Source organism: Danio rerio, chromosome 14, assembly GCF_049306965.1.
Source record: "Danio rerio strain Tuebingen ecotype United States chromosome 14, GRCz12tu, whole genome shotgun sequence".
NCBI lineage: Eukaryota > Metazoa > Chordata > Actinopteri > Cypriniformes > Danionidae > Danio > Danio rerio.
The window spans coordinates 38,138,883-38,165,000 of NC_133189.1; the positions used below are offsets into that span (position 1 = coordinate 38,138,883).

At 34.4% G+C, this 26,118-nt stretch overlaps 2 protein-coding genes across 3 annotated transcripts in view; one reads left to right on the top strand and one right to left on the bottom strand.

Annotated features, from left to right (window-relative positions):
- Positions 1 to 8,975, top strand: part of zdhhc9 (zDHHC palmitoyltransferase 9) — a 44,625-nt gene extending 35,650 nt beyond the window's left edge. The window contains exons 7-10 of one of the 2 annotated variants that reach the window (XR_012389530.1): positions 2,336 to 2,439; positions 4,076 to 4,187; positions 6,555 to 7,961; positions 8,231 to 8,934. Coding sequence is in view for 1 of the 2 variants with exons in the window: in NM_001110026.1 (NP_001103496.1) it covers positions 2,336 to 2,439; positions 4,076 to 4,187; positions 6,555 to 6,722 (384 nt within the window). In the remaining variant the exon portion in view is untranslated. 2 annotated transcript variants of the gene reach the window in all.
- A 29-nt stretch (positions 8,976 to 9,004) lies between these two features.
- The window catches only part of sash3 (SAM and SH3 domain containing 3), an 18,649-nt gene continuing 1,535 nt past the window's right edge, over positions 9,005 to 26,118 (bottom strand). The window contains exons 2-8 of the mRNA XM_685351.11: positions 23,378 to 23,467; positions 19,470 to 19,604; positions 17,458 to 17,602; positions 17,220 to 17,371; positions 15,103 to 15,312; positions 14,844 to 14,988; positions 9,005 to 11,035 (exon numbers count right to left, since the gene is read on the bottom strand). Of these exons, the coding sequence (XP_690443.4) occupies positions 10,815 to 11,035; positions 14,844 to 14,988; positions 15,103 to 15,312; positions 17,220 to 17,371; positions 17,458 to 17,602; positions 19,470 to 19,604; positions 23,378 to 23,467 (1,098 nt within the window). The 3' untranslated portion in view covers positions 9,005 to 10,814. The remainder of the gene's footprint in view (positions 11,036 to 14,843; positions 14,989 to 15,102; positions 15,313 to 17,219; positions 17,372 to 17,457; positions 17,603 to 19,469; positions 19,605 to 23,377; positions 23,468 to 26,118) is intronic.

Here is a 26,118-nt window from a genome sequence, read left to right on the forward strand (position 1 = left end):
TTTAAACCAGTGGTTCTCAAACGTTTTTCATCAAGTACCACCTCAGAAAAAAGTTATCTTTGCAAGTACCACCATAATGAGCTGTATTGAAATACCGTAGCGTATTAGGTCTAGTAAAGCAGCTAAAGTTCAGTACAGTTCAAAAACGAGGCATATTAGTTCCTATTATTAAGAACATTTAAATTAACACGTGCTTTTAAAAGCAAAAATGGAAGGTTACTGTTCTTAAAGTAAAAAAAGAATTGACTCCAGGTTTATCAGCACCTGGAAATGTTGCCTGGACCTCATAAATATGGGCCTTATGTCATATTCGTACACATCATTTTTGATAATTTATTTCAATATATGTAGCATGTACATATGACATATTTATTTATTTATCCACGTACCACTAGAAGAAAGCCTGTCTACCACGTACCACAGTTTGAGAACCACTGTTTTAAACCAACAAAAACAGCACCATGACCATGTCAAACTATGTGTGATGTAAAACATGACAATTGAGTGGCAATTCTTGGTAATTTTGCTAATTTCATTTTAATTAGTCAAGCTCCATGTTACGGAAGACATATTCATACTTAAAATTAAAATATTAATAATTTAGTCTAATTATAAAACTTAAACACTGGTTACATCGGATTAGTTTACATGGTATTTAATTATGTAGAAATTTTATTGAATTTAATTCATGTGTTCAAAAATATTTGGTTTATTAAATATATTGAGGGTGCTATCACACTAGCACTTTTGGTCCATACCCGGGTTCGTTTGAAGTCAGATATTGTACATTTAGCTTGTGTGAACGATGTCTTCTGAACTCTGGTGCGCACCCGTGAATGGTACTTGAGTCGCCAGAAAGAGGTGGTCTGGGGTACGGTTTGCACAAACTCTGGTATGGTTCACTTCTGGTATGAATGCAATTGTACCAAATAACGGAAGTGAACCACCAACTGTACAACAAACTGTCGTTTTCATAACGTGTTTGTGTGTGTGTGTGTGTGTGTGTGTGTGTGCACGTGTGCGCGTGCGCATCATGCACTGTACCTTGGTGACAAACGGGACTGAGCCAAGGCAAACACAGCGATATTGTCTGCTTGTCTTCTTCAAAAACAGCTGTGGACATGGTGTTATGTTCTGAACGTTTATAATATTTTTGGGGCAGATGGACACATTCCATTATCGCTTTTTGTATGTCCAAAACCAAAAGATCCAGTAAAAGCAGATCGACTGCGATGTGCGTACGTCTTTTCATTTTGGTGCTTTGCTTTTGTGGCCGTCATCTAGCAACAGCTTTACACACTACAGCAGCTCGATGACACAAACGTACCTGGGTTCAGAAGGAAAAAAGACTGTGTGAAGACAAACCTTCTGAGAAGGTGGCAAGTTAGGACAATAGAACTTTGGTTCTGTCCGGGCAATTGAGCCGAGTGTGAAAGTACCTCAAATATTTAAAGTCACAAATTAGCCACTGATTTTGTAACTGATTTGCCCAAATGTTAAACCCCATGGCACATAAAAGTACATAAAACTGGAAAAAAAAATTTGACTCTTTACATTTTAAACACATTATACACTTTCCTTGAGCGACCCATATAGTCAAAACCAATCATATGGATGTACAGAAGTTTCTAATGTATGTATATTTAATGTAAAAACTCATATAAATGGCATGTCTAGTGGTTTTCATTGCAGCAGTTTGAATGCAGAATCTGTACTTCTGTGGCACTTTCACACTTAGCCCTAATGATTAGTTTAAAATGTTTTCTCACCACGTTTGCCCTCTGGCTCTTCTTTTCCTGTTAATGAGGAGAGAAATATAGTGAGAAGCTGTGATAGAAGGAATGCACTTGCTGCAAGTAATAATGTCTGTTCACCTTTGATTTAGTATAAATTGGAGCTTTAGCTTATAATAAATTGATCAATACCTGCAGACATGGTTGAAACCAGATCCAGCTAAACTTCTTACTGAAATCTAAAACTGGTCTTTTTGTGAGAAATTCGACACATGAAACTTGAGTTGTCTTTTTTTTAAATCAGGGTTTCCTGTGATAAATTCATATATTTCCATCAAGGAGCAGATGTAACAGTAACATGTCTTTTTAAGATGAAGATCCTTGAAGTTCTTGACTGGATCAAATTCATGATCCATAGGGAAGGAATGTCTAGAGCTGAAATGACACATTTTAAAATAAACCATAACAAATAAAACATTCTTTTTTTAGCAAGCTCCCTTTTGCACAGATTTTTACATTGTTATCTGCTGACCGTGAGTGGCAGTTCTGACTTTATGCTGTTTTATTTTCAGTGCTCTAAGTACTTCATCTCTTATTCACAGATCAAAGGCTCATGGTCAGGGAAGAACCGCGTGCAGAACCCATACAGTCACAAGAACATCATTAAGAACTGCTGTGAGGTTCTGTGTGGCCCGACTTACCCCAGGTAGGAATGATACTGTAGTCTTGCTTAATGGTAGCATATTTTAACACTTGAGCTAGATTGTACAGGTTTTCTATTTAAAATAGCTGTTTTCTTTATTAACAGTATATTTTAGAATGTTATTTATGTAAATACAGAATTGTCAGCATGATTTCTGTAGTCTTCAGTGTTGCATGATCCTTAACAAATCAATCTATTATGCTGATTTGTGATTAGTTGGGCATTGATTTTTTTTTTCAAGTAATCAAATAAAAACAAAAAAAATTTCATGTTTTCCTGATTATTAACTATGTAAAATTGTTAATCAGGGTATTATTTATGTATATTTAAAAATAAAAAATTCCTTGTATAGTTTATTGATCTTTAATTTTGACATTTTAAATCTTAAATGTAAAGCAAAGTTTGTTTTTGAACAGTAAATGTTCTCTAAATATCACATATATTTTAGTTTTTTATTTGCTCACAAAAATTAAAACAAAATGACATTTTGGCTTTATTTTCATGTTTGTTTTTTTTTTTTTTTGGTTTAGGGTAGAAAAATAGATAAACATCTTTAAGTTCATTACCCACATGTAGGCGGTGCTGAAACACCCATTTTCATCTGATTGGTCAACTAAATTTGAGCTTATGAAGTCAACCTCCAAATACTAGTCCTCTGCGGATCAGCACCCAGGCCTAACTATGACATTATTTTAAAGACAAATGTCTAGTAATACTACTGATTTAAGTTTTTTATTCCATTTAAGCATACTGCTAACTGTGTGTGGTTCAAATGATAGAATATGTAAATTTAGTTTTACAATACACTAGTTTACACTAATTTATTTCTTTACGTTTTTTGTGAGCAAACAAAAAAAAAAAAAACACTAAAATTGCAGTTTCTGCTTTTCATTTATTTCAGTTAAAATTAAAAATCAAATGAACGCAACAAACACGCACCCAAGTGTTGTACTCCATTTATATTCACATTATGAAATTAGGATATAGACACAATGACAATTAGATACTAAGCAGCAGAATTAGTTGAAATATAAAAATGATAAATAATAAATAAACAGCAAATCTTTCTTTTTGAAACAGGCAGAAGAACAGATGAACTTTCACCATTCAGTGCACAAATGTAACATCATTAGCCTTCACTGAAAACCGCAACAGTGACTAATAGTAATATTTCACTTCTGCTGTTGTTGTTTATTCTACTGCTGCACCATTTACACTAATCTGAAATAGCATTAACAACGAATTTCATTTTCAATAATTATTGCTTTTATTAATTAGCTGATGCATCTCTACTTTTATCTCTGTTGAATACAAATGGGCTCCATTAAATATTATAATAATATTATTGTGAAAACTATCATTCAATTTTGGCAAAACAAAATGTATAAGAAAAACATTAATCAATACTTTGATTCAGCTTAAATACATTAAATTGCCAAAAAAAATTATTATCAATTAATATTGATAATAATGTGAAGTGATAACAGCTTGCAAATTAACATTTTACAATGTGTCTTGGAGTGTGATTAAATGTTAAAAAAGAAATAGTTTGTAAAAATTTTTTATTAAAACAAGAAAAACAGCCACATCTGAACAAAGCATAATATATTTTTTTGGGGTTTATTATTTTTTTTTATAGTGTGCTGGACAGAAGAGGGCTGATGCTGGAGGACTCGTGTAGCTCCGCCCCCTCTAATGGTGCGACTACTGTTCCTGTCAATAAGAGCAGCAATCCTGCTACACAAACCACAGTAAGTGTGAGTGAGTGAGCGAGTGTTGGGCAGAAATACTGCTGGATGCCTTGCTGTGTGTGTGTTGGAGTAGTGAGTCTGCAAAAATCCTAAATCAATTACTCTAAGAGCTGGAAGGGTTAGAAGGCCAGGGAAAAGAACCATATAGAGTAAATGGATGCTTTAAGTGGTTTTAACTTGATGTGACTTTCATAGAGCAAATAATAATAGAGCTAACGTCTCTAATTTTTATACCCTGGGTGTTATATGCAATTTGTTGTGTTTTATTGTAGTCTTAATTATACCAGAAAAATAAATATTTATTTATATTGTTATGTTTCTGCAAAAAAGATTGAAAATTATTATAATAAATTGTAGTATAGTAATTTTGCAATTGTACTGAAATATACAACCACAGATAACAATTAGGGATATAATGATTCACTGTGAGCGGTTTGAAAATGAATTCAAATATGTGACTATTCAAACCGGTAGAAATGTTGAACTCATTGAGCTTATGGCAGGAAACACAGATATGCTGATATTTCTTTTTAAAAATGTAAAATCCCAGCACAGTCACAGTTTTAGTGTGTTTGTATTAATGAGTCTTCTTTAGTTTGTATTATTATATTTTTCTTTAGAATTTGTTTTAAAACAGCAATTTAGTTATAGGAGAAAATGTGTTTTGCAAAAAAATGTGTGGCATTAAAGAAAAAATGAAAAGGCTCTAATATTGCGAACAATCGAATTGTGACTTAAGTGAATCATTACATCCCCTATAACAATGTTAATACAATTAACAGAATTTTTAAAAAAATTACTTTTTCTTTATTTTTTACCATTTTAATATTTAAATTTTCATAGTCAGTTTTAGTCGTTTATATTCACTTTTTTGAGTGAATTTCAATTTATTTATTTTCTCTCTCTCAGAACTAGTGCAGAGCCTCAAATATCAAGAGAGGCTGGATCGGCCTCCCCCAGATTATAATTAACATAATTTTTCAATTATTTTTTTATAGTATGTAATAATAATAATAATAATAATAGTTATAATAATAATATAGAGTAGTAATTAATTACATAAAAACTATATAACAACTAACTATAATTAGATTTATTTTAATTACTGATGATTATTGACATTTGAATTCCTATTCATTTATTTACACTGGGCAAAGTAATGCTATAATAATCTTTTAATAATTACAAAAATAATAATATTATTCTAAATAATAATTTACATAAACCCCTATAGTAATTGTAATTAATTATAATGAAATGATTATAATTATGTTTTAAACAACAGTTTTTGATCCATCTTTATTAGAACTATTTTCACAATCTTATCACAAAAAATGTACTTACTGTGCGTTCACACTAAAGGTGTAAGAAACTGTAAGAAATCATAGTAGGTAACTGGAAATCCGGCGACCACAATAATCAAACCCTTGCGAACAACTGTGGTCGGAACCAAAGTTTACAGTGACCCTGTTTTCTGGACAGTGTTGCCAGATTGGGCAGTTTCCGGCAATTTATCATGACACTTTTATCAATCATTTTTGTTCCACAATTAACAGCAAGAACAAACATAAAGCATTGCCTGCTTGACAAGCAGCACCTAATTATGTTCAAAAGAATTTAAAACGCCAAATAGGACTAATTTATACCCCATTTCGAAAGTAAAACATAGTCTAATAGGGAGTGTAATCTACAAGACATTAAGTGCTGTGTGTGAGTGAGAGGGCCCAGTGTTTCGATGTGATCCAGTAATGTTGTGGTTCTGTGACTGCTGGTGTTAGATGCTGTATGGTTAAAAATGATGACCGTTAAAGCAACTCGGTTAATTTAGATTTAAATAAATTCAATTTAAATAAATTTAAATCTAATATTTTGGGTGTGTGTTGTTTTGCGTTTGGGTGGGTTTTGAACAGCTTTTGGGTTAGAAAAAGTCAGTTATATCTGGCAACACTGTCTCTGGACTATTCTCAAGCAGTGGACTTCTAAATTCGTATTGCTTAATTTCAACTCTCCTAGATTCCCACACCGGCAAACACACGCCGTGCTGCCCCTCACCACTTATTGCCACCGGCTCCAATAAGGGAGATTTTAAAACATTTTAAAAAATGTTTATGTTGCACAAGACTCACGATAACTGTTCTGTTCTCCAACAAGACGTCTTCTACTGAAAATATCATTTGAATTCTCATTAATCATAATTATCATCATCATCAAGACACCTACTCTCACTCCTGAGCGTGTTAATCTTCCAAGGCTCCCCAAGCCTCCTTTTTTAGTAGCAAATAGTGTACACTTACTCCAGTTTATGAATGACTGCATGCATGTGAACACCACTACTCGATTGCTGACGGTGTATTCATTTTCCTGCAGAAATCCTCGGCTCCCCTGATTCCAAATGAACACACTCCTGATGAAGCCAAGCCCAGCATTGGTTCAGGCACCCAGAAGAGCTCCAGCTCCCCAAAAGAAGAGAAACCCTCCTCGCCAATATCTCCCAACGCCGTCGCCCCTGCGGTCATTAAAGAGTCCACCCACTAGCTTTAACAGCGTCTTCACAGACCTCTAAATCTGAAGGACCACACAGAACAGCTGATTAACTCTGACGCTCAGAGCCGTCCGAACACTCTTACAGAACAGGACGCTTTATTTGCCTGAATCCTCCACTTGAACTCAAGATGAGAAACGGAGGTTATGTGACTCTACTCTCTGAATCACAGCATGATGAAACTCACGGTGAGGGAAATAGGGGAACCACAGACTGAATCGGATGAGAATGGGCCGCCCTGAAGCGTAATGTAGACATTATTTCCCTCAGAAGAGCTCATGAAATGTTGTTTTTTTTCCTGTATAGCCTGCCTCCATTATTCCTAAGCATTTGTGTGCCCGGTAAAACCCATTATTAGCTTCTGTAGTCATTTGTGCTGAATGCCCTTTGGATTAGACTTTTTTTTGTATTTTGGACAAAGTGTGATAGGAAAAAGTGCTTTAGCCATAAACCGAGGCCTAAAGAATCTGCTTCATGATGATGGGGCCGTTTGGATCAGCTTAGTAAATCAGTCATAAATGTGATTCAATTCCATGACAACAGGACGTTAAAACTCCAAACTTGATTTTTACAATCAGCATGGATGGTGGAAAGCGCGATGCTTGTCGGTACAGGTCGATCTGCATCAGTAAGAGTGCCTTATCTATGCTCTACCATCAAACTCAAGTCTCCATAATGCCCTAATAATACTCATGCAAGTAACACCATCATTTTTATACAGCGCTTAATGATCTGCAAAAAAAGCCATGGAGTTAATGTACATAATGTAAAATTGATCGAAAAGCTGTAAATTCCCTTAAGGAAGTGGAAAACATGCCTGATTTGTTGTTATAGCTATTATTTTGATCTTGAAGTTAGGTTCTTCCTTCATAGCAAGGTCTTTCCTTTACTGTCTGCCATCATTTAGCATCATCTGTATGAATTTCTAGCCCTACTCAAGGCTAAATTGTGTGTTTGTGCACCAATTTAAAGGGATAGTTCACCCAAAAATGGTGGAACTCTTCCTCCACTTGTTCCAAAACTGTTTCTTTCTTCTGTTGAACACAAAGGAGAAATACTGGAGAAAGCTTAAAAAAAAAAAAGCCATTGCCTGCCATAGTAACAACTAAAAATACTATGGAGGTCAATGGCTATTTTTTTCAACTGTTGTTTGTGTTTCAATGCTTGGTTTTTTCCAACGTTCAACAAAGTTTAGAACCATTTGAGTGTGAGTAAATGGTGGGGAAATATTTGTGTGAACTATCCCTTTGAGGAAATTGGTGTTTGTGCACTTAATCAGAGAAAAACGCTTTGGTTTCCATCTGAAAATGATTGGTCCAGGCATGGGAAAACCTTTATTTAAGCATGCTTCTGCATTCAATTGAGAACTCTTTAAATTGTGCTCCACACCTTATTTTCACCATGTTTACTGTAGCAGAACGTGCCCCCAGTGTATAAGCGAATGCGTATTTGTAGTCACATTTACTAATTTCACCATAATATGTTGATGGCCACTTATAAGGGACTGCACATCAGGGACTCTTCCATTTTTACATGGGTTTCTAATAACCAGCTATATTTGTTTCAGAGACGCAAGCACAGGCAGTATTGTTGTGTGGTTGATTCATTCAGAACGGCCAGCTCTTAAACCAGTGCCATCATACAGAAGTGTATAAGCTGGAATGATAAGTGACATTCATTTAGTTTGATTGATTGCTAGTGGCTCCACTGATGAAGAATGTGTTAGGATAAAACTCGGAAATGTAGTCCGAATGCTTCTATCAGATCATGGTTAATTTCTTGCAAATGGAAATTTTTTTTATTGGGCGAGTACTGTATGCGGTGAAGTTGAGGTGATTGATTGCACTGCGAATGGACGATGTTAATATTCATTTGTAGGTTGAAGGTATTACTGAGTATATGGAAATGTGCTTTAAATTAGTCAATGAATCCCCAATTTCCATCAAGAAATTTGTGTCATTATGCAAATTCCTAAATGAGGTGCAAGAAAATTTAAATCTGTAATGCCAAGTCAGTGTAAAGTGTAAATCAGAATATTAGCAAGCGATGGTCTGCTCTAGATGTTTGGAAACGATGCACCATTACGAGTTATGTTCACTTTGCTTGGTAATAACACTGTGATCATGTATATCCTCATACTCCTCACTTTCTACTTCATAAATTTGTGTGTATATGTATGTTCATTAAATTATAAGGTATTATTACTATTGTTTTGTGGTGTAATGTATAAAGAAGAGACTACATTGTGATTTTGTCAACAATTCTTAACAACTCATACATACAAACAAACGGAAGGTTAATAATGAAACAAGTATTAAATCATCATTTCGAAAACCAAAGTAACCGCATAACATGGAACATTACCATAAACAGGAACCAAATCCTTTGACAATAGAAGCAAAAGCATAATATGAAAGTACACATACATAAACTGAACAATATATGCTTTTCCTCTTTCATACTTCGCAAATAAAATACATTTGGAGCGCACCAGCTGCATATTACTTTGTACATTCAATATGACAGAAACAGTAGAATAGTAGTAGATAAAATGCTACTTAGTTTGAAGATTGAAGAAGCTTCTCAGATATTAGAGAATCACAGTTAGGTCACCGGCCACTTTGTTAGGTACACCTTTCCGACTGTTCGTTAGCGCACATTTCTAATCAGCCAATCACATGGAAGCAACTCAGTGCATTTAGGCATGTGGACATGGTCAAGATGATCTGCTGCAGTTCAAACTGAGCATCAGACTGAGGAAGAAAGGTGATTAAAGCGACTTAACGTGGCATGGTTGTTAGTGGAAATAACCATCTCTGGGGTTTACGGAGAATGGTCTTGAAAAAGAGAAAATAGTGGCAGTTTGGTGGGCGTTAATGCCTTGTTGATGCCAGAGAATGTCTAGACTGGTTCGAGCTGATAGAAAGGCAACTCAAATAACCACTCATTACAACCAAGATATGCAGAAGAGCATCTCTGAACGCATAACATGCCCAACCTTGAGGCGGATGGGCTACAGCAGCAGAAGACCACACTGGGTGCCAATCTTTTCAGCTAACAAAAAAAAAAAAACGTTGCCTGGTCTGATGATTTTTGATTTCTGCTGTGACTTTTGAATTGTAGGGTCAGAATTTGGCGTCAACAACATGAAAGCATGGATCCATCCTTCCTTGTATTAACGGTACAGGCTAGTGGTGTAATGATGTGGGGGATATTTTCTTGACCCATTTTGGGCCCATAAGTATCAACTGAGCATCCTGCCAACACCACAGCCCACCTGAGTATTGTTGCTGACCATGTCCATCCCTTTATGACCACAGAGTACCCATGTTCTTATGGCTACTACCAACAGGATAATGCGCCATGTCAAAGTGTGAATCATCTTAGACTGGTTTCTTGAACATGACAATGATATCACTGTATTCAAATGGTCTCCACAATCTTCAGATTTCAATCCAATAGAGCACATTTGGGATGTGGTGGAATGGGAGATTCACATCATGGATGTGCAGCCGACAGATCTGCAGCAACTGCGTGATGCTATCATGTCAATGTGGATCAAAATCTCTAAGGTGTATTTCCAGTATATTGTTAAATCTATGCCATAAAGGATAAGGCAGTTCTGAAGACAAAATGGGGTCCAACCTGGTATAAGTAAGGTGTAACTAATAAAGTGGCCGGTGAATGTATAGTACATGAAATATTTAACAGAAAGGATGGCTTAACAACCTTACAAGTAAATCTGATTTTAAAGGTTCCACCATGCTTTGTATTTTATGAAGTTGGGATAAAACAAACACTATTTGCTTCCTACTATGCTTCCTTTTCCCACCAAAATCATAAAAGCTAAGCCTAGATTTTTAAAGTGGTGTCACTTTCTGAACATCAACAATGTCAAAGAGAGCTGTTTCCATTGATGATTACCTTCATCTAAGAGATGTTTTTGGCCTCAGTTTGGGCTGTACATGTGGAAATGTTTTTCTTCATGTGATTTAATCCAGTGTGTGGACATGTCATGCTCTCGACCATCATCATAGAGAGTTACAAAGAAGCAGGATCAAATGAAGGAACATACACTGGTGGCTTCACTCTGTCTGAGTCTCAGGGCTTTCCTCCACCTTCATCACCTCAAGTTGTTCCTGTACAGCATTGAGCTTTATCTCTGTGTCTGGATCTGTCTCTGGCTCCGCTTGGGAATCCACCTGGGGCTCCTCGCGTTCGTTTGCCAGGTTCTCTGTGCTCTCATAACAACCCGAGTCCCGTGGCATTTCAGTCTTTTGCTCCTCTGCATCGGATTCATCCTCCGCTGGAGAACATAAAAGAAAGTTAGTACATCAAACAGACTGTTACAGATTGCATAATGCACAAATACAAACTATGATGGGCAAAATAGGCAGTCTAGACTCTGTAGGAATTTTACACTTTCATTTCAAAACATGGCATTTGGTTCCTTCGCATCTCAGGCTACTCATAATTAACCCTGGGTTAACAATTTGTCCTTGTTAAAGATCTTAGACGCCTGGTTGCTCTCTATTCATTTTTGACAGGACAAACAATGTGTTCAGGGAGTTTAAAATAGGGATTGTAAATCTGATAAGATGTTTTTCTTTAAAAAAGAAAAACTAAATGGTTTTGAAACTTGTGATCTAGCCTCTTGAAAAATAATATAGTAATTAGTGTTTTTGAACCATACTATAGTACAGTACTTCAATTAATCCATTGTGGTAATTCTGTAGTTGCTGTTAATACAACAACTTCTGTAATATAAACATATGACCCATTACACTAGTTCTCTACAACTACACAACAGCAATATCTTTGCAATAAACCACCGTAAAAACTAAAGTATACTTCAGTATTTATTACAGTTGATCAGTTCACTGTAGTTAGCTAATGTTCCAGTATGCCCTAACATTTATTAACAATATGCTGTAAATACTATTATGCAGTAAAAAAAAAAACTATACTATAGTATGGGTAAAAAATAATATATTAAACTATAAAAACCATAATAATAAAATATTTAGCATTTACTATAAATTGCTATCATATTTTAATAGAGGGTGTGCCACCTCATCATTTTGTTTTCATACATGTAGTCAAATTATAAAAAAGTGAGAATATTGGGATTTTCTGTGACGATACACGTTAATATCCACTGCTGTATGGATAACTGTTCTTAATGTATAAAATAAACCTGACTTAATGTCCCCACACCAGGATTTAAGCATCTTCTTTTTTAATTGTAATGACAAGCGGCTGTGGTGATAAGACAGTAAAATTGCTGTAATTCATTACAAAGATGTAGTTTTAATTGTTACTACGTAAACATGTTAATATGTGGCTATCAATAAATTCAGTGGGCGGGGCAAACCAAACTCCTACGTTACCTCAAAATGGGAGGGATTTGGATCCTATTTTATTATCAGGAAATTAAAAAATAGACTTTTTAATATCACACCAAAATGACTGTAGACACTCTACCTGCACACAGTTCTGTCCAAACGGCATACAAAAGATGATTTTCATCATAGGTGCCCTTTAATGTCCTCAGTTAAATTCCTGTTTTCCATATTTGCTGTGTCTGTGTCACTGATTGGAAGAACACTTTTGAGCATTCTCAATTCAATATATTTGGGACTATAAAGGTAGGAATGAGATTGTTTATTCATACCAGTTTACGAGTTTTCCCATCAAATTGACATTCCAGCTAGTTAATACTAAAAGGGAGAGTAAGTGAATACTGAAAGGACTTTGTGTAAAACACAAGTTTCCCTTCCTTTCCAAAGCACAAGAAAATCCTGTCATTAGCCTCTTTATACATTAACACTTTTAACGAGACTGAAGTAGCGTTCTCAATGACACACTAGTATACACTATGTACCCTACTCACTCGTCAAATTTTCAAAATGCTGCTTCATCCACTACGTAGTTACCGCTGAGTGTGTGGGAATAAAACTGTATATAATCTAGTTCCATATTAACAGTGATATTAATATTACTGAAAAGTTATACTCTGTTTTTTATATTGTATAATTCTTATTTAAAACTACAGCAGGTCAAGTGTTGGAGACATTTTATCCTATTGTCTTTATGGACTTCCTGTCTACCCGCCAGGGTCTCAATGACTGTGACTTTTACTTGTTTCTTTTAAGGAACTCATTTGTTAATAAACTTGTGTGGTCAGCAGCTGGGCAGGTTTCTAACACCTACATATCTGAATAGGCACTGTTATGTTGATGTGATGAAGGCTGTGAAAAGCCGTTTATCTTGCTGACTCCAATACTTCATTTATATGCTTTGTTCAGCCATCTCCACCTAGACACTCTCCTCGTCCTAAAAACATATTACAGACAGAACATCTTTGTCTCAAATGAGACTTGATTTCAGACTGTACACACTTGTAAAACACTTCTGTAGGCTCTTGCAGACTCGTGGACTTCTTGAAGGTGCTGTTTGACTGCAGACTAACCATTACGTCTCAATAAAGAAATTCTGCTTGTTCGAGTCTCCTGGACTGGGTTGTCATCTTTATTAATTTTTTTTTTCAACTAGTGCTTAAGGGGGACGACGCGGTGGCGCAGCAGGTAGTGCTGTCACCTCACAGCAAGGTTGCAGATTCGAGTCTTGAGTGGGTCAGTTGGCATTTCTGTGTGGAGTTTGCATGTTCTCCTCGTGTTTGCAGGGGTTTTCCTCCGGGTGCTCCGGTTTCCCCCACAATTCCAAAAACATGCAGTATCGGTGAATTGGGTAAGCTAAAACTGTCCGTAGTGTTATGAGTGTGAATGAGAGTGTATGGGTGTTTCCCAGTAATGGGGTTCAGCTAGAAGGCCATCCGCTGCATAACAACATATTCTAGATAAGTTGGCTGTTTATTCTGCTGTGGTGATGCCTGATTAATAAAGAGACTAAGCCGAAAAGAAATGAATGAATGAATGAATGAATGAAGTGCTTAAGCTGTCCAACATTTCACACTTAATTTTTTTCTTTTTTTTTTTTTTGTTCTATTTTGTTTTTTAGAGAAAAATTATGTCCATATATGTGGACCGAATGTTTTTTTAAAGCATATATATATATATATATATATATATATATATATATATTTTTTTTTTTTAAAACTTGTTTTGACTATCAGAGTAAAAACAAAATTTGTTTTCCATTTTGGACAGTTAAAAATAGGGTTGAAAACATTTCACATGCTGCAAAACCGTTGCAGAATGACACTGCATGTCTGTAACAAAATATAAAACATTCAAAGTATTTTAAAATAGCCACATAAGAGCTAAAATGTGCTTTCCATGTATGTGGACACTCAAGCCCTAGGAGGATATGAAACTTTACAAGCTCATGCTAACTTACCATAACCCCAACCTAACAGTCTACTAATAATCTAATGAGGATTAGTTGGCATGTAGAAGCAATTTAACTTCAATTCAACAAACCAACCATCAAAATAAAGTGTGACCTTAAAGTGAGCTTATCTTCTGCGAATTTCCTTGTAAAAACTACTTGCACTACTAAAAAAAACCCCACTGAACAGTACACAAGTATGTGACTCAGGAGGTGTCAAAACATTCACAAAGAGATTGAATCAAGCAATTTCAGTAGAAATCAAGCATGTTTGCTAACCCTGTCTAAGCGTGCTTTCACACCTAGACTTTTGTTTCGGAACCCGTCTCGTTTGCCCAGTTAGCGCGGTTCATTTGGCATATGTGAATCCAGCAATCGCGCTCGGATCCTCTCCAAAACAAGATTGTCTGAATCAAGAGGTCTAGGCTTGATTGAAACAAACTCAATGTGAGGAGAGTTTTAGTCCATTTAGAAAACTTTGCCGTGTGAAAGCGAACCGCACCAAGAACAAAGAGCAACAATGTAACTATTTTAATTCCTGTTTCGGAACAAATGAATCGATTCACAGGTGTGAAAGCACCCTAAAAACAAACAGAAAAAAAAAACATTAAAACGACCATAGGTGGTTCATTCCACTGTGGCGACCCCAGATTAATAAAGGGACTAAGGTGAAAAGAAAATGAATAAATGAATGAATGACCATAACTCGAAGTCAAGTGCAGGGTAAAAAGCTCTTATGGGGTTTTGATTCTACATGGACTTACAGTCATGAATCAGTTCTGTTGCTTTCAGTATCTTTACACGCTGCTCCGGGTCTGTGATGTTCAGATCATTCAGGTGGGACTCCTTCAGGCCAGTAAAATCCTCCAAACTCTGGAAGCCGTGCATGGACAGGAGAGATCCCAGCTCCTAATGGAGTTAATCATAAGAAGTCTACAATCAGATCCTTTTGAACTGGGATCTAATTATTATTATTGAGCACATATTATTGAGTTAAAGTAACAAAAGTAACTTGAGGCTTACAGTCAGGCCTATTCTCTCCAGAACTTCCTCCAAGGTTTTTGGTTTGGCTTTCTGGTGCCCATGACTGTGGCTTCGCTTCCTTTTTGGTGGCGTTTCCTCCTCTGGTAGCATTGAGACGTAGACGAATTTAAAAGAGCCCACTTTGTTGTTGAGTTTGCCAGTCCAGGTGCCCACCGGGGGTTTCTCAATAATCTGAATGATGTCTCCTTTCTGTGCATTTAGAAAAATGTCAGGGCAGTACACGCTTTCTGCACAGTACACATTTGATAAATCTACATACATTTCTTGAATTATCTAAATATTAAAAACTTTAGAGGATTGAAGATGCTGATTCCCGCTGAAATGTGTCACCACTTTCTTGTGAAAGGGGTCTATTGTGACAGCCATTTTATAGCTTTCTTTTTTAAAATGTTTTTTATTGTTGCAGTTATATTTTTTTTGGTGAATGAATTATTAAATACGGCTTTGCACTATTTTACATTATTCACCCCAGCTGCTGGAAAACTAATGTAAACTAACAGATGTTAAATTACAGAAATTTCCTGTAATCTTTTTGAATTACAGGAAATTTCTGCAATTTAACATCCGTTATTTTACATGTTTTCTCCCGCACCCTAGCTGCTGGTAAAAAAAAACATAAAATGACGAAATTGTTTTTACTGTAGTTTTTAGAGAATCTTAGCGTCCACAAAATCTTGCCATTATTTACTTGAAATATTATTTTTGCTTATAAAAAATAAATGTTCTTCTGTTCGCTGGATTTTACAATTTATAAATAAGTTTTTGAGTAAAATCAAAGAGCTTAGAATGACCTAGAGGCGACACTCTAGTGTAATTTGGGAAACAGCCACTAGAGGGCGCGGCAGTCATTTTGGAATGAAAACTACATTAGAACAACAGCATATTATAAGTCTGTAAATTAAACTATTAAAAGTGCTGATGATTGTGATAGTAAGTGTTGTATTGTCGTCTTTCAGGTTGTATCTCAGCTTTAATGCGCTTTTTAAATAAATGAATAAAAAACAAAGCAGCTGCTTGCCATCGCGACAGTAATGAGATCGAGATCCAATGGACAGCCGATCACTTTCACTCCAAAATGCTGCAGAGCCATTTGAGGAGAGGTGAGCTCCAGAGAGGGGGAGCATGAGCTGTCGCTCCTCCTCCTGTAAGCTGTTTTAATGCGTACACCAACCCCACCCCTAACCCTACCCCCAGTGACATCACTCGTAGAAGAAGTGCAAAAAAGGTGGAGCTCAAGCTTAAGCTCCCCCTCTCTGGAGCTCACCTCTCCTCAAATGGCTCTGCAGCGAGCACCACTTGGAATCCGGGGCTGTTGCTGGGCGCTGCTGTTGCAGTGGACTGTTCTACTGAGTGTTGCCTCTTGGTCATTCTAAGCTTTTTGGTAAAATGTAGTTTTTTTTTATTTTTTATAAAATACTGACGTTTATTCCAACTTCAAATAAACAAAGTGTTTTTTTTTTTTGGAAAATACTGATGAGGTTTTTTCAAAACTTCATCATTGAAAGCAATTTTATGCATAAAATAAAAAAGATGGCATGTTTATTCATTCTAGTCAACACAACACCATTGTTTTAACAGAAGATTTAAAGAATAAATAATAAAAAATATATAAATGACGAGTTTTTTTGAGTTTTGAAGAAATCCTATCAAAATAAACAAATAATACAATTTTATTAAAACTCATACCTAATAAAAACTAACTTCACTAACTTACTACTTTATTATTAAGTCTTTCTCCTTCAAAATGTATTTTAATTAAACTTATTACATGTATTTCATTGTATTCTACTTTCAAACTTACCACCAATTTCTTTTTTTTTACAGTAATATATATAAATAAATTACTTATTGAAAAATAAAAATAATGAAAAGTCAGAAATAAAAAATGGATTGAAAATTGATTGCTTTACACAAAAACAATGCCACAATAATTATGCAACAATAAATAAATTAAGTAAACAATTACTTAAAATGAAACGTTTAACGAATAAACTGAATTACAAACAAACAAAAAGGAAAGAATCCATTAATACAGGATCAAATAATAACAGCTGTCATTTTGGAGTCCCAATCCAAATATTTTTGGGAAAGCTTACCTGTAGTTTGAGGCAGTCTATATCATACGGGCTGGGGGTGAAGTCAGTTATGACAACGGCTCTGCCGCAGAAGGGCCCCATGTAGGTGCTGTCCTCCAGTCTCATACTGTCCCGCTGGCTGAAGCCGCTGTCTAGACTCTGCCTGTCTGCACCTGCTCATCAGCAAAAAAACAGAAGTCATTCAGGCTCGCGATGTCTGTCCAGCTTTATACAGTAGTGTGGCTTATAGATGGCTTACATCCAGAGAGCTGGCGAGAGAGCGGGCTGTGGATTGTGTCCTCTGAGCTGTTGGAGCACACTGATGTCCTGTTTCCAGCAGTCAGATCAGGCGTCCAGTCAGTGGGAGACATAGGGGACATAGAGCCGTCCTCACCACTCTCATTCTGAAACACACACGTTTTAGATGGCCACAATGTTTATTTGAGTTCATATTATTATCACCAAGAATCTGGAAAATGTAATCCTGATATCATCCACATGGGGGAGACAAATTTAGGTTATATTAAGTGTGCTTCATGGGTAAAGTTGGTAAGGTGGCTGGTTTCTTGCAGGTCAAGTTTACACAAAATACATAATAAAAATAAAACATGTCATTTTTTAAATTTATATTCCTATAAAAATATTTTTAAACATGTTAATATTTTACAATACTGTAGTAAAATGCATTTATGTGTATTAGCTATTTTTATTTAAATTAGATTAAATAAAATTTACATTTTTAAATTAGATTTTATCTAAAATTAAATTTTATTTAATTATGTGGTTGCAGTTTATATTTTTTTTAAGTTCGTAAAGTTTCCGCAAAAATTAAATGTGTAAACACTTAACTTAACACAACAAATTTTATTTTCATTTTTATGACAAGGGCTTTGCCGCAGAAGGGCCCCATGTAGGTGCTGTCATACAGTCTCATACTGTCCCAACTGAAGCCACTGTGTATTAGCTATTTTTATTTATTTTATTTTATTTTATTTCAACCCATCACTGGGAAACATCCATACACACTCATTCACACATATACTACAGATAATGTATGGAGCTAATAATGTGCCAAAACAATCTGAATTTGAATTGTGTTCATCTGAAATATTGACAGGGTGACGCAATGGCGCATTAGGTAGTGCTGTACGGTCAGAACGGTCCCTGGCTTGAGCTTAGGCTAAGTCAGTTGGCATTTCTCTGTGGAGTTTGCATGTTCTTCCTGCGTTCGCGTGGGTTTTCACCGGGTGCTTCGGTTTCCCCCACAGGAATTTTCCGTAGTGTATGAGTGTGTATGGATGCAGCTGGAAGGGCATCCGCAGCGTAAAACATGTGCTCGATAAGTTGGCAGTTCATTCCACAGTGGCCACCTCAGATTAATAAAGGGAACTAAGCCAAAGACAATAAATGAATGAATGAATGAATGAATGAATTAATTAATTAATTACAACTGTAATTTTATCAATCTGAATTTTTATATGCCGTAAAAAATGTTTTGAATTTGAATTCCATAACTGGAATATTGAACATCTGAAATGTAAGACATCTGAATTTTTTAAGGCTGAATTTTTTATAGACGTATTTTCAAACAAAATCAGAACACAAAAAAGTTTGAAAATACATCTATAAAAAAAATTCAGACATCTTACATTTTGGATGTTCAATATTCAAATTATGAAATTCAAATTTAAGTTAAGAAATTCAAAACAGTTTAATATAAAATTCTGATTTATTAAATTACAATTGTCAATAATTCAAATTAACACATTCAAATCAAATTCAGATAATATTAGCTCCATAAGAATTTAGCTTACCCAATTCACCTTTACCACAGGTCTTTGGACGTATTTATATACACAAATATACAATATACATTCAATGTACATCAATTCAACAAAAGAGTCACCATCTAGACTGTCCAAAAAGTCATAAAACACTTACAAGATAGACCAAAATATATGAATTTTGTTTTTCCAAAATAGGTGTTTTTTCATTTTGACATAAGGTCGTCCCCTTTACTCTTTCATTTTTAATACAAATATAAGGTATTTGCAAACTATATACACCAAAGACACCAAACATTTCTTTTTTTATTTTGACACTTATACATCATTTTAATCCTTTTACATTATATTTTTTTATATAAATATAACTTTTTAATGTATTTTGAATAAAAAACTATCCAACAAAGCTTAACATTACCCAAGATGAATATTGTTTCTTTTGATCATTGCATCGTACTGTAAAAGACACCTGAAAGTTTCCACTCACCCCCTCCTCTGCAAGGGCTTTCTGTACCATCTTGGATGTTTTACGGGTCATTGTGCGCGTTATGACATTTCTCCATTTCTTTCCCAGTTTCCCGTGACTTTTCCCTGATTCCTCTGGTGGCGCAGCTTCAAACAGCTGAAAGACATTTTTTGACAAAACAATTAAGCTTTAAGTTTTATTTCTTCCCCCACTTCGTCAGTATCTACTAAATTTGTCTTCTCGATTCATCAAACTTCCTCTTGTCTAAAACAGTCTATGAAGTCCTTGAATAAGCATTGCTATTTGTGTTGCTTGTCCTCATATCTTGTTGTTTGGTGAACTTAAGACGTAAAAGAAACTTCGTCTTTGCTTTACAATGAACTGATTTACCTCAAGTAACCTCACTGTGGGCTTTTTTCAAAATGACAGATTTTTTTGATGTGCCTTTTATTTTGATGCTTTTTTTTTGATGAACGTTTTGATGTGCCCTTGTCCTGTAAGCTGAATCAGCATTCTTTATCAGCGCTATAACCGCACTATATGCAGTGTTAGTTTTAAGGCGCTGGACCGCTGTTCTCAGGAGGATTTCCAGTAAAGTCTGTGGCAGTGGTTTCTGCGTCACTATCATTGTGAGTCAATTCGGCTCCTCCTTTCTGAGGCCTAAAAGATCATGTCAGAGGCTCTTCCTTTTACTGCAAGGACAACATGTGCTGCTATCAAAGGCATAAACAAAAAAACTAAAGTACCTGACAGTGCTGAGGGGATTTTACAGCAGTCTCTTATAGATGCATTGCTTTTATTGCAACTTGGCATTTCCACAGAACACTGTGTTTTATTATCATAGAGGATACTGATTAACGGCTAACATGTATATTATTACTCATTTATATTTACAGTTACAGGTATTATGCATGTGGGTCAAAGACAAAACAGTACTTTTCTGTACATTATTATGTGTCATGTTTATTTTTTTGTATTTTAATTTATTTATTTTTTGACTGCATTTTAATTAAACAAAATAGACACTTTAAACAAGTTTAAAAAGAAACCTTTAAAAGACACTTAAAAAGTGAAGGGTATACACTTATGTACATAAAGTCCCTTAAATTATGCATTTATTGGTCACACTTTACAATAAGGTTCATTAGTTAATGTTAATGCATTTACTAACATGAGCAAATAATGAACAATACATTTACTACTGTATTTGCTTATGTTAGTTAACGTTAGTTAATGAAAATACAGTTGTTCATTGTTAGTTCATGTTAACTCATGGTGCATTAACTAATGTTAACATGCATGGACTTGAATGTTAATAATGCATTAGTAAATGTTCAATTATGATTAATAAATGCTGTACATGTGTTGTTCATGATTAGTTCATGTTAGTAAATGCATTAACTAATGAAACCTTATTGTAAAGTGTTACCCATTTATTTTGATGATGACACCAAAATGAGACGTTTGTTATTTTAAAACATAAAATATACAGTTGAAGTCAGAATTATTAGCCCCCCTTTGAATTGATTTTCTTTCTTAAATATTTCCCAGATGATGTTTAACAGAGCAGGGAAATTTTCACAGTATGTCTGATAATATTTTTTCTTCTGGAGAAAGTCTTATTTGTTTAATTTGGCTACAATAAAAGCATTTTTATAAAAAAATATATATAAGGTCAAAATTATTAACCCCTTTATGTTTTTTTCGATAGTCTACAGAACAAACTATTGTTATACAATAACTTGCCTACCCTAACCTGCCTAGTTAACCTAATTAACCTAGTTAAGCATTTAAATGTCACTTTAAGCTGAATAGAATAAAGTGAAATATTATTTACTGTCATCACATCAAAGATAAAATAAATTAGTTGTTATACATGAGTTATTAAAACTATTATGTTTAGAAATGTGTTTAAAAAAGCTCTCCCTTAAACAGAAATTGGGGGAAAAAATATACATGGGGGCTAATAATTCTGACTTCAACTGTACACACTGCTGCTTTTGGATTTTTGAGTTGGTTTTTAAAAGAGGCCTTTTCTAAACAAGGCTGCTTGTATATATTTAACCTGATTAAAACTAATATTGTTAAAAATATTTTGAAACATTATTATGATTTCTTATTACAATTTTTTTACTTTGTAATACTAATAATGTAATAACATTTTTCATCAACTATCAGAGACTGACTTGGTACTAAAGAAATATTCATTCATTCATTCTCTTTTTGGCTTAGTCTTCTTGCTGTGAGGCGACAGCGCTACCCACTGCACAGCCAGAAATATTAATTATCATTAATAATGATTGTGAGTTAAATGAACTTGCCTTCTGTTTAATGATTGCCAAAAGGCTTATAACATTAAACTGGAAAAATCCTTCTCCACCCAGTTATGTACACTGGATGCCTGATCTAATGCAGACTAAAGAGCATTTTAAGGGATGTAAACAAAAACAATTTCTAATTTCTATAGCTTCCGAGCATCCAAAAAGAGCCACACGTTGATAAATAATGGTATGAGAGCTGTTTTAACATGAAGTTTTGATTGAATTGCTTCTTGTTACAGTTATGAAACAGTTTGATAACAAGCAGGAAATGTTCATGGGCCAATGACATGACCACATTGAAATGGTCTATTCAAATAAAAAAAAAGATTAAGTATACAATTTGTGGTAATACTAAAATAATTGACACTATCTGGCAACCCTTTCTATATAAAAAAAAAAAGTTTTTTATGGCAAAGCTGTGAATGGAGAGTGTTTTTTATTCGTTTATTATTTCTTTGCATTTTTAATTTTTTTTTAATTAATTAATTTTCTACTGCTGTACCTTTTGCATATTTGTATTTATATGTTTTTTTTAATTTTGCTGTAAGGCAAACAATGTGTTATATCATAGTGTTATATCTATAATATTATATTATCTATCCTATAAATTGAAAAAAAAAAATCCAGGTTGCCTTAAATTATTAAGCTGAATCAAATTAACCTTAAATTTAAAAAATTAATTCCAGCGATTTTAAAGATGAATTTTCAACTTCATTGCTCCAGTCCACTCCAGAGTCACATGATCCTTCTGAAATGCCTCTAATATTAATGATTATTATTATTGTCATTATTCTTATTATTGTTATCATTAATGTTATTCTTATTAATATTAATAGTAATAAAAGCAATAATGACTTGAGAAATAATTTCATTTGAAACTACATACAATAGGTAATAAGTAAATATTTAACAATTGAACATTTTGTTTTAAATTTGATGAATGTATTCTAAAAAATGTTTTATTTGTGTTTATATTGCTCTTAATGCAAGAATATATTATTGTATTGCTTAATTCAGAGAGAAAGAAAATGTGAGCTAATTGTTTTCTGCTGCTAGATTGGAGCAGTTGATGTTTTGTGACTCTGTATTGGGTGTTGTGACTCTCTGACTAATAAGCATCAATAAAACAAAGTTAAACCAATAATGATTGTGAAAAAAAGGTTGTACTACCTTATTAATCAAAGTCAAGTTCACAAATCTGTGCTTAAAAAGGAAATCCTACTAACCCCAAATGTATAACACACAATATAATAATTTACATAATGTATAATACATTCTTGTTTCACAAATAATACAAAATTCAAAAGTATAATATATAATATGTGCCCAAACGACCACAGTTTCTTAAAATGAGACAGAAGCAGGCTCTCTGCTCGAATGCTTCACGAGAGGATGACATCTGTCTAGATATTTTTAAAACAGTGTGGCTTAAGTATCATTTCAGCAGTTTGCTTTGGCTACTTAAAGCTTATTAAATAAAGATTTTTCTATACAGATGCCACTGTTGTTTTACTTCTCGAAGACAACAGATATTATACAGTAATGTGCACAGCTACTCATTATACATCTTTTGTTTGAACAAATGAAATGAATCTCTCCTGCACTTACTGATTCGTTCAACAGAGGCTCAGGGTTGGTTACAGGTGACGAGGGCTTTGACTTCATAAAGTCTTTGAAGCTAGCGGATCTTTGCAGAGGCTGTGAACACAGACATATTAACAGTCAAAGAAGTTAGACAGAGGAAAGCACAGTCATACGATGGATGTATAGATGGATTGTTCTTTTATTTCTCATCATAACTCAGTGGCCTTTGGTTGAATGCAGAATCATCCAGCATCAGGCTTACCAAATTGTATCTCTGTGCATCATGAACAAATCCACAGTTTAACAGAGAGATCATATTATCATATTATAATGACCATTAAATGTTATCGTAATTCCACAAGCAAATATCCTGATCAATATTCTGAAGCATTATCAGGCCCCCAGAGCAACATCTGAGCAGAACAAAAAGACACATTATCCTTTTCAGATCCATAGACCAGAGGACATTACAAGAATGAATTATACTTGCTTTCAGCTTGTGTTTGAAGGACGGATGAAAAAAAAGAATTGTTTGTGAAAGCACAGTTTCACAGGAAGGAGAATGTATTCATTGAAACTTTACATTATAAAGTTGACGTAATATAATGTTGGTAATAATAATGTGTTAGGCTATCTCACAGGTGTTAAACTCAGTCCTGGAGGGCCACAGCTCAGCACAGTTTAAGCCGCGGTCACACTGGACTTTTCTCCCCATATATACAGTAGACTTCCATTCATATGCACCTGAATGTGTCAGACCGGAAACGCAATTTAATTTTATCGACAAGTATCAGCTTGATGTATTATAACTAAAAACTTATGTGTTATAATCCACTGGTTGTACGTTATATTTGTTTACCTTTTGTTTATGTGATCAAATTTTGTTTTATTTGCATATATACTGGCTAAATATAAAATTATCGGTACTGCCAGGAAATTCCACATCTGTGAATTCCTATAGCTCTTCATTTTGGACTCCTTCAGATGTTCTAGCAACTTTACAACTAAATGTGGGCTAGAAGTATTACAGCATTTACAGACTTTCTGCTTAATATCGGATAACATTTCATTTTAATCATCTTAACAGACAAGTTACTGACCAGTCAAGTAGATGCTGATTTATTCCACAAACACTAACCTCAACCTAACTGTTTATTATACAGTGTTGGGGAAAGTTACTTTTCAAAGTAACGTGTTACAGCATTGAGTTACTCCCCAAAAAAGTAACTAGTTGTGTAACGTTACGTTAGTTTTAAGTTATTTTTGCGTTGCTTTTTATTACCTGGTTGATGCTTGATTTTTTTCCCTACAGAACTTGCAAGGTATTTTTCTTTCTTTTTTCTTTTTAAGACGAGCTCTGCTTTTAACGACACTGTATAACCTACACCTTCATTTACCTTAAAAAAAAAAAAATATATATATTTTGAATAATGTTACCGTCTGAGAACTTCCTGATGCTCTACATTTCATATATACAGAATAATGAAAGTTGAAAGCAATGTGTTTGCTACTTTTGTATTTTTAAGCCAATGTCCATTGAGACTATAATCCCCTTTTCTTCCATGTGTTCAAAATTATGAGAATACTTCCATCACAGAAATGTAAGGCTCTGCCATCTTGGTTTTTGTCTGTTTCGTTTCACTGTGTATTGCACTGTATATTATTACAAATGACAATAAAGCCAACTTGACTTAAAATAAAAGGTCAGCAAAAAAACGTGCGCCTCAGATGAAAATAATAATTACATATTTTGTTTGTATTGTTAGTTAAGAATGTGAGATTGTTGATTGTATTGTGCAGTGTGACGTGTTAAAGTTTACCCAAAGTCGATTCATTCAAGATTAAGACATTTTCATTTTGTTAATAAATGTGATTCAGTGTGGGTTTTGAGGGATGCTTGGCATCTTTGTTCCAGTTTGACTTGTTGCTCTTATCTGAAGTTTTCACTGTGCCACTTTTTTGCAGCACAGGAAGTGGGTCTTTCAAAACCAACATGCAGCCAATCCCTGCAGAGCTGTGCACTATCTAGACAACATCACACAACAGACTGCAGTCTACGAAGAAAACCAAACGCAAGACGTCAATACTGGGAAAACAAAAGCTGCTGTTTGATCTTGTCTATGTTTAAAGGGATAGTTCACAAAAAAAGGGGAAATTTCCTTACACTCAAGTGATTTGAAACTTTAATGAATTTCTTTCTTCTGTTTAACACACACAACACTTTTTTTCAAAACAAACAAACAATTAACATCCATAGTAGGAAAAAATATACTACAGATTTCATTGGCTGCTTTTACCCTCAACCTTTTTTTTTTAAATCTTTTTTTATTTTATTTTATAGTAGCAATGTGTACAGTACAACGATTTCACTAAGAGAGTGCACATTTCCCATTGCTAAACATTTTTCTTTTTTACAAACTATAAAGTAAGAAAACACAATACAAAAGATTCATGAAATAAATTATATGAAAATAACAGTAACAATAAAATGGTGACATAAATAATATCACAAACTAAATATACATCGGTATATTTACACAAGTATTTTTCAGATTGACTTTATTTACTGAATATCAGAGCTTCCAAAATAAATAACCATGAAGTGAAAGGGTATAGTGTCATATTGAGGGTTTTCTATTAGTTTATGTACTTCTACTCAAAATAGTTTTATTACTGGACTATCCTCAACATTTTCAGTATATGTGTTCAACTAAAGAAAGAAACTCAGGTTTGGATAAAAGTGAAGGGTGAGTAAATGATGGCAA